Below are 9,336 nucleotides of genomic sequence, written 5' to 3'. Positions count from 1 at the left end.
GAGAATTTTCTATAGACGTAATTTCATTCTCCAAAGGAATTGGCTCAACCCGAGTCCTATTTATACGAAAGAGAATTTTGCCAAATAATATATCTGCATATCTAATATATTAGGATATAATATCTTATACAAATCATATTAAATATGGTAAGATATCCTAATATATATTTAACTAATTTGTATCTCATTTAATTTATTAAATACATTAATGGAATTAATATTTAATTATACTAGATACAATTAAATATATATATTTTTAATATATCTAATATATTAAATATTAATTGAATTTTTTTTCGTTTATATTTAATCTATCTAACCTATTATCTATTAATTTCAACCTTCAAATTAAATATTTTTTCTCTATTTATTTAATATATCTAAATATTAAATATTAATTTAACATTTTAAATTAAATTTATTTTCTCCTTTATATTTAATATATCTAATATATTTAATATCAAATGTGTATCCTTCAAATTTTCTTTTCTTCAAATTTTCTTTCAAATAAATTGAACTTTTTAGATTACTATAAGCTAGAATCTTATGTATATACAGATTATAAACTCCAATGATTTCAAATTAATTAATTAATCAATTTTCATTGTTTAACTATAGGTCACTCTATATAGACCTAGAGTTGCACTCTTATACACTTTTGGACCAGTTATGTCCATTGATATAATCATTACAATCATTACAATCATTACAAGCAAGTCGATCCTTCACGAGTTGTTTATAATTATGGTTGGGTCAAAAGTATGTTTTATCCCTATAATTAGATCTTTCATTTTAAGTACCATTGATTTTCTAATAAACAATTTGCTTATGATGTAATCATAAATGCTACCTGATCCTCTAATAAACAATTTGTTTATAATCTAATCATAAACAAGTTACTTTCAGGCCAATGAGAGGGTGGGTCCCATTGTTGAACTCCCTATTTAAGTTGGATTATTATTTACATAACAATTTAATCTATGAAAAATATCTGATTAGAACACAACTGAACTAACGAATAACTAATATTTAATAATAGAGTCTAATAATAGAAATGTAAAAATAAATAAATAAATAAATAAATAAAATAGAAATGGTAAAACCAAGATCCCAAAATAGAAGGCTAAATAACTTGAAAGCCACTAACTCTTCGATTACAACGCACCCGTTCGCATATAAAAAAAGAAATTATCACAACAAAAAATAAAAAAAAATAAAAAAAATAAATAAAAAGAAGAAATGGTGCTTTGGGGGCGAATTTCAGGTGCACCACATGGCTTACTAGCCCTGTCCCTTCTCCTCCTCCTCCTCCTAGCCATCCCAAACGCTACAGCCGAGTCCGAGCAAGTCAGCGTCTTGGTGGACCACGGCGGCGAAATGCTACATGGCAACCTGGACCTCTCCATAGTGTTCTACGGCCAATTCGGTCGCATCCAAAAAAACGCCTTACGAGCCTTTCTAAAGTCACTAAACCAAAAGGCGCCTGGCGGGGCTGAGCCATCAGTCTCATCATGGTGGCACATGGTCAGCAGCTACACACAGAACGACAAAGACATTGACGTCAGAGTGGTCCAGCAATACGTGGACCCAAATTACGCACATGGCAAAGTAATGACACGTGATTTCATTAAAATCCTAGTGGAGAAGGCATTGGTTGGGTTTCCACACGCTGTGCCCGTGATCGTGGCAGCCCGGGATGTGACAGTGGAAGGGCTTTGCATTGGGCGCTGCTCTGAACATGGGGATATCGATGGGAAGCCTTATGTGATCCTTGGCAACCCAGAGACGGAGTGTCCTGGGGCCTGCGCTTGGCCGTTTCATAAAGCCGACTATGGGCCTCCTGGGCCTGTGCTGAAGCCACCGAGTGGGGACGTTGGGGCTGATGCCATGGTTATTTCATTGGCATCTGGGTTGGCCTCTGTGGTGTCCAATCCCTTTCGGACTGGGCTTTTTCTGCTTGGGCATAAGGGCACTGTAATTGAGGCCACTACGGCTTGTCCCGGCATGTTTGGCACTGGGGCTACGCCTAGGCATACTGGGAAGCTCTTTGTGGATATCCGGACTGGTGGGGCTTATAATGCTATTGGGTTTAAGGGGAAGAAGTTTCTTCTTCCGGCTCTTTGGAATCCTAAGACTCAGTCTTGCTGGACTGTCATGTGAATGTCTTGTGTTTTATTTTTGTGCATTCTTTTATACATATATATACATATATTCTTTGTTTAATTTGCATTGGAACATCCAAAATTTGAAATAAAAACTCCGCATTTCTGAGTTCTTCTCTTCCCGCTAATCCAATGTCTAGGAGCACTAAGATCTAGATCTAATCTTATCACTACTCACAATCATGGGTGTGCTCGGTTTACTAAAAAATGTGTTGACCTAGGTTAATGTAAAATTGGCCGAACTCTAACACCCTAATCTTAACTTGGTTTGAACTCTAACATCCTAATCTTATCACTACTCATATATTATGTGATTGTTATGATATATGATATGATATGATATGTGCATGATGAGAATTGTTATGTTTGGAAGCATGAAAATGTTATGATATGACTTATGTGTGTAATATGAATGATATGGTATGATTGAAATGCAAAACGACAAACTAGCATGAGAATGGAAGACGCTAGCGGGGTTGTATTATATGATAATGAGAATGGAAAAATGTTGGGACCTCATGCATTATTGTATGCTCATGCATCGGGGATACCCCTTCTCCTTCACAATAGTACGGATGCATACACTACGAGGCAGGGAAACAATCATTATATTCATCATAATGTTGTCGTGATGGTCGCTATTCCTAATGGATGTCCGACATCAACAACTACCAGAGAATGTTCACTCGAGTAGAAAGGGGCCAGGAGGAGCGTGAACCAACTGATGGCCATACTTGCACGTGTGAACCATGTGTAGGAAAATTAAGTACACATCCAAATTGCTCGTTTAGGATAGTCGTAGTAGGAAAATAAAATGTTATGATAGGTCTAATTCATGAAATTTTATGTCTTTGCATTAATCCCGATAGGAGGTCGCTTACTAATTATTTCTTAAAATACTCAAATCATGTCTACTCTATTTTCTCATGTAAAGACAGACTCCCCTCTATGTGCTACTCTATTTTTTCATGTAAAGGCAAGACTCCCCTATATGGCTGACGGTGACATCGCAACTAGGAGACCGTGACACATGCATATGGTAGTTACATTTATTTTAACGCTTATTTATTTAATTTAATATTTCGTTGTGTCGTTTTAAAGATGTTATCAAACATGTAAGTCCATCACAATGTTCTAAGATAAAGTGTATGTTTTATGATAAAGTTTTAAATGTTTAATTCCGCATATGAGTATAGATTATGACAGTAGCGGCTCTAGATAAATGAACATTTAGGGTCGTTACAAATATACTACCAGCCAGCCAACTATTTGACCTATGTTCATTCGATTGGGCCTTCTAACTATTTGGCCCATGTTCATAAGTTTTTTTTTCCGATAACTCGACTTATCTAGATTATCCAACTCAAATTATAGTTTTTTTTTCTTTTTCTAATTTGAATTGTTTGAAATTTTAGAAGACAGAAAATTTAATTTTGTTTGTCCATTGACATTTGTTGTTGGGTCAACCCGACCAACCTAAAAATAGAGGTATAATCCCACTCAACCCTACCGAACTCTACCCTAATTTTAAAAAGGTTAAGAATATTTACGTTTATATTAATTAGGAGTCGTACATTATGAGATTTTAGTTGTTAATATAACATGTACAGTAGATAAATAGAATTTTTCTTAAATAATTTTTTTTATTAAAAAAAAAAAATCGAACAACCCAACTTAACTATAAACCTCTAATATTTCTTTAAAATTAGATCTGTATTTTTTAATATATTTATAAACCACAAAATTATATATATTTCCAATTAATTTATGAACATATTGTATGTAAAAAGTTTTGGATAATTATTATCTTATAATATCTATAGTTTATCATACATTATTATTATTATTATTATTATTATTATTATTATTATTATTATTATTATTATTATTATTATTATTATTATATAATAAAAATGGATGAAGATAAAGTATTAAAAAAATTTGAATTATAACATATTTTAAATATAATTTTTCAAATAATAATAATAATAATAAGTATCATGGTGGCTATGTCTGCTACCGAATATTATTCAGCAATGTCTGCTATAGAATTATTAAATTTATATGAAAGAAAAAAATTCATATTTTTATTAAAAGTTTATGTAAACATTAAATTGCATTAAATTATACTCTAAACTTAAATAAAAAAATAAAAAAAATCTTATTAATCTCACAATTCATTATTATATTATATTATCGATGCCATGTTCTAAATATGAGGAATAAGAATAAAGTATTTAAATAAGTTTTTTTTAATATATTAATAAAATAAAATAAAATAAAACTTTGCAATCTTACATAGCTGTTCTCGAATCTTGGCAGAGGAATATATTCTAATTAATATATNAAAAAAAAAAAAAAAAAAAAAAAAAAAAAAAAAAAATAGAAGCGTTGGATTGGTATGGGTCGTGCATGGGATGCCCCAGCTCCCGACTCATCTAGAGAATGCATTGGGTCTCTGTGTTGATTTGATGATCTACTAGTTGATTCAAGATCTGGGTGATTCACCCCATTTCACTAGTGCCGAAAGTGGCCGGGAATCCACTCGGAGTCGTCGCTTTGCCATCCACTCTGGAGCACTCAATGCAGTTGATGTAGACCAGAAAGAAGAGGCTTCCCCGTGGACTGGGCTAAGGGAGTTGCTGCCTCTTCACTCAAATTAGTAGCGTGACCATATTAGATGAGAATGTCATGTCCATCAACAGCCAAATCTAAATTTTGAACTCTAAGAACGAGGCGTGAGTTTCTCCTAATATAATTCACAAATATTAAATTTAATCTATACCATAAAAAATGTTGTTTTCGTAAACCTTATACATTAAAAATTGAATTTCAAAATTAAAAACTAAAAATTTGAATTTGACAATCAAATTCAAATTTTTGTATTTAATTTTATAAGTCGTGTTATTTTGTTAATGTGCAAAATTATTTCATAATATATTATAGGAGGACCAAATAGTCTTCAAGGCTCGTCCCGACCGAGTAATGTATACTCTTTATAGTCAAAATTTTATTATAACGGTTGTCTAATTGTAATATTTAAACTAAATACTATATCGTAATATTAAAATTTAAACTTTAAAAAATCACCATGATAAAAGGTTATGAAATATATTAATTTATTAATTTTTTTAATAAAAATTAAAAAAATTTAAAATAACAATTTTTTAAAAGAATAATAAACCAGAAAAAATTACTAATGGGAATCGGATTCTTGCAAAATTTCAAGGAATATCTCAATTCTCGAAGAATTACTAACGGGAATCTGATTCTCGTAAATTTTCAAGGAATACCCTTAATCTCCGCAAAAATAAATGAAGAATTTAACAAAGACAAGAGACAGTAAATGTAATAGTTGACGGAAATGGGAATAGAGAAAGCTTCTCTGTCCTCGCCGTGTGAACCTCTATTTACACGTCAAAAGTCTCTGTCGTCGTAGTTGACGGAGATGAGAACAAAGAAAGCTTCTCTGTCCTCACTGTGTGAACCTCTATTTACGCATCAAAATTCTCTATCGTCGCCCCGAGTCAAAATTAGTATTTCTAGATAATTTATTCAATTTTATAAAAATATTTATTTAATGTTTTCAGGTCTGGATCCACCCTGGCAATGAGGCCTCATCCATGCTCAACATTTTGACGTGGCCACATTGCCACGCTGGCAAATATGTCAGTTAATTTGATATCCCCATCCAGCTTATACTAATCAAGATATTCTTTTTTTTATTTTTAAAATTAAAAAAAAATCATGTGATTGTATCAATTAAAATATAATATAATAATTTAATTTATAATTATAAGATTTTTTTTTAATTTAAAAAAATGTTGAAATAAAATAAATACCAATGACTTTTTTATTATTTATTTAAATGATTTTAATTTTTAATTAAATTAATTGATAACATAAGAATCACTACAAGAGTAAAAAGATTCAGATTACCTTCTTATTGATCGAATATCTCGACAATAACATTGTTTGAGATTCGAATCACTCCACAAGCAAGATCGATCACGTCTAGCTTGAATGATTCTTGTTGATAAAATATCTCAAGACAAAAACACTTGCTTGAGATTCGAATCACTCCACAAGCAAGATTGATCATGTCGAGCTGGAATGATTCTACATGCAACCTAAACTACATAGAATTGCAAATAAACTTAGCCATTGACTAAAGAAAGCACAGATACTTCTTCATAGCGATGTAAGCTAAAGTAAATAAAAAGTCTTAAAATACAATAACTCTAAATTATAACCTACCCAAAATTTATAACAATCAAACTTCATTATTTTTCGATGTGACATGAATTGAAACATTTTTTGATAATTTTAACAACATTTTCTTCACATTTTCGTTGAAGTATATTGTATGATTGATGTCTTTTGGTTCATATCATTAATATTAAATAATAAAAGAAAAAAAAAACAATATAAACATTTATTAACAAGTGAAATGTTACAGCTACAAGCACATCTTTACCCATCTCTATCTTTATTTAGATATAATTATGATAAGAGAACTTTATTGAAAGGGAAGATGGCTTGAGAGAGGATCAAGATGGCTACACATGTGATGAGCCAATATCAGTCTGAAAGCTAGAAAATGCATCTGCAAGCTCCATGGCATCTTGAACCCTTAGACGAGTTCCTTGTTGCTCGACGACCCTAGCCGCGATCTTGGCTGCAAACGTTCCCATCTCTTTCAAATCCGACACTCCGTGCAAGATACCGTACAAAATACCAGACGCATACGCATCTCCCGCACCACAAGTGTCGAGAGGTACGCACGGACAAGGTGGTATATACACCGCTTCTCCTTTAACACCTATGTATGAACCTCTGTTCCCATCTGTGACTGAGACGAGCGGAACGAAATGACTTAGATACCTTACTGCTGATATCGAGCTTTCCTTTGAGTCGAAATGACATAAAGCTCCTGCTTCTTCGTGGTTTGCAAAAACTATATCTGCATAGTTCCCCACGATTTCCCTGGAAAACGCATTATATTTAGGTAAGAACATTGTTGGGAGGGAGTAGTCCCAGCTCAAAATGGACAGTATCATACTATTATGGAGAGTCGTGATTCTTAATCAGACATGAAACTGTAAACCGAGTTTGAAGTTAGAAAATTACCAAAAATCGTCGAAATGCTTTATAATGCAAGAGACATCTGAAGCAGTGACCGCAACTAGAGCTCCACACCGATGTGCTTCTTCACACGCTTTTTGAATCGTTTTGATTGTATCGGGAAATTCAAATAAATACCCTTCAACTACGAATACATTTGTCTTGCTAATTACACTAGCTAATGTTGGATTATAATTCACAGTAGAAGACGTACCCTGATATAATATCAACACATCAAGAACAACTCCAAAAAGTTCAACATTCGATAGACGTTCCGAGCATGTTCAAATCGATGCTTACCTGATATGCAAGCATTGTTCGCTGAGCATCAGGAGTAGTAAGAACAATAACTGTTCCAGTCGTCCCATCCTTAACAGGAGGAGAAAGAAAATTGACATTTGCACGTCTTAGTTTGGTCCTATGAAACAAATTGAAGGATGAACACATTGAGTTTGATAGCCACTATAAGATGAACTGATATCTATATAGGGAAGAACAGCAGGCAGACCTGTAGAAGCTGCCCAATGGATCACTCCCTACACTACCAGTCATAGCAACATTGAATGTAGGGCCCTTCATGGGTCTAATACCCAGCCTTGCCAATGCCACAAGGCTGTTGGAAAGGGATCCCCCTGCAGCCGCCTTATAGCTACGACCGTCCATGGCCCGCAATACTCTCCCTCTTTCCTCATGATTTACAACCTTCCTTGAACCCTTCTCTAATCCCAATTTCTTCAGAAATTCATCGTCTACCATTCCCGAAAAATCTACCTGTATAAACAACGTAGAGTGAGCTTATAAACTTGACTTAGTAGAATAAGTCATTGACTCATAGAGTAATTGTTAACAGACTTAATAGAATAAGTTACTAACTTATGGAGCAACTATAGGAGAATCGGTAGTAATTACCAGATTGTGGACCAAAGAAGTTGTGAGCTTTTAGTCAAAAATGTCGAACAAAGGTGTACTTTGTTTGAGGGCTCTAGAGAAGGAGTCGAGGCTCGATTAAGGGGAGACTATTTGAGGGCTCCGTATGCCTTAGGGGAGGCTCTATGATATACTTTGTTTTTGTTTGAGGGCTCTAAAGAAAGAAGTCGAACCTCGATTAAGGGGAGACTGTTCGAGGGCTCTGTAGGCCTTAGGGGAGGCTCTAAGGTGTACTTTGTTCAAGGGCTCTAAAGAAAGAAGTTAAGTCTCGATTAAAGGGAGACTGTTCGAGGGCTCCATAGGCCTCAGGGGAGTCTCTATGGTGTACTCTGTTTAAGGGCTCTAGAGAAAGGAGTCGAGCCTCGATTAAGAGGAGACTGTTCGAGGGTTCCGTAGGCCTCGGGAGAGACTCTATGGTATACTTTGTTCGAGGGGAGGATTGTTTGAGGGTTCTAAAGAAAGGGGTCGAGCCTCGATTAAAAGGAGACTGTTCAAGGGCTCCGTAGACCTCAAAAGAAGCTCTATGGTGTACTTTATTCGATGGAAGGATTGTTGAGGATTGTTGAGAGGGAGTCCAAGAATACGTCTCCATTCATAAGAGACCAAAGCAAAACCACGGGAACTTACGCTCAAAGTGAACAATATTATACTATTGTGGAAATCCGTGATTCCTAACATACGGTAAGAGACAAAAACAAAAAATTACCATAGCTTGTCCGAGCCCCAAGACGTCCCAACGATCGGGCAACCTAGAAGAAGAGGCATTAATATCATGAGGCTCTTCAATTCCCATCACAAATTCATCATCGGAACCATTCCCTTCCTCGTCATCCTCTTCTTCCTCGCTCCCACTCGAGAACTCCCCCGCCCCATAGCCGCTAAAAACACGACAAGAATACATAGCGTTGAAAGAATCGAACCCTCGACCCCTGCATCGATGAGTGAAAGAGGAAGAGGAAGAGGAAGAATATGAAGAAGAAGAGGGTAAAGTAAATGAAGGAATAAGAGGCAAATTAGGGGAAGAGAGCAACAGAGAAGGAAAGGGGAAACAGAGAGACATAGTGGGGATCGGTTAGCCAATGAATTTGAAGCCAAAAATGGCAGAACTCAGCCGCATGGCCAC

At 34.6% G+C, this 9,336-nt stretch overlaps 2 protein-coding genes across 2 annotated transcripts; one reads left to right on the top strand and one right to left on the bottom strand.

Annotated features, from left to right (window-relative positions):
• Positions 1 to 1,239: 1,239 nt before the first annotated feature.
• LOC111776369 (protein EXORDIUM-like 2) lies at positions 1,240 to 2,160 on the top strand. The gene has a single exon (XM_023655802.1). It carries the CDS (start codon positions 1,240 to 1,242, stop codon positions 2,158 to 2,160), a length of 921 nt encoding a protein of 306 aa, XP_023511570.1.
• Positions 2,161 to 6,576: 4,416 nt separating this feature from the next.
• On the bottom strand, positions 6,577 to 9,336 carry LOC111811246 (uncharacterized sugar kinase slr0537-like). The gene is made up of 5 exons (XM_023698008.1): positions 8,920 to 9,336; positions 7,795 to 8,057; positions 7,587 to 7,704; positions 7,293 to 7,501; positions 6,577 to 7,148 (listed from the first exon to the last, which is right to left on the bottom strand). Exons 1-5 carry the CDS (start codon positions 9,271 to 9,273, stop codon positions 6,722 to 6,724), a joined length of 1,371 nt encoding a protein of 456 aa, XP_023553776.1. The 5' UTR covers positions 9,274 to 9,336; the 3' UTR covers positions 6,577 to 6,721.

This window comes from Cucurbita pepo, chromosome LG15 (genome assembly GCF_002806865.2).
Source record: "Cucurbita pepo subsp. pepo cultivar mu-cu-16 chromosome LG15, ASM280686v2, whole genome shotgun sequence".
NCBI lineage: Eukaryota > Viridiplantae > Streptophyta > Magnoliopsida > Cucurbitales > Cucurbitaceae > Cucurbita > Cucurbita pepo.
This window is presented reverse-complemented; position numbering and strand designations above follow the sequence as displayed.

Bases quoted from the DNA above. Each gene is read 5' to 3' on its own strand.
- LOC111776369 (XM_023655802.1), top strand. From the start codon at position 1,240: ATGGTGCTTTGGGGGCGAATTTCAGGTGCACCACATGGCTTACTAGCC.
- LOC111811246 (XM_023698008.1), bottom strand. From the start codon at position 9,273: ATGTCTCTCTGTTTCCCCTTTCCTTCTCTGTTGCTCTCTTCCCCTAAT. The intron at 7,705-7,794 runs GTCTGCCTGCTG...TTTGTTTCATAG, and splicing joins CCATTGGGCAGCTTCTACAG to GACCAAACTAAGACGTGCAA. The intron at 7,502-7,586 runs GTAAGCATCGAT...ATATTATATCAG, and splicing joins GAACAATGCTTGCATATCAG to GGTACGTCTTCTACTGTGAA.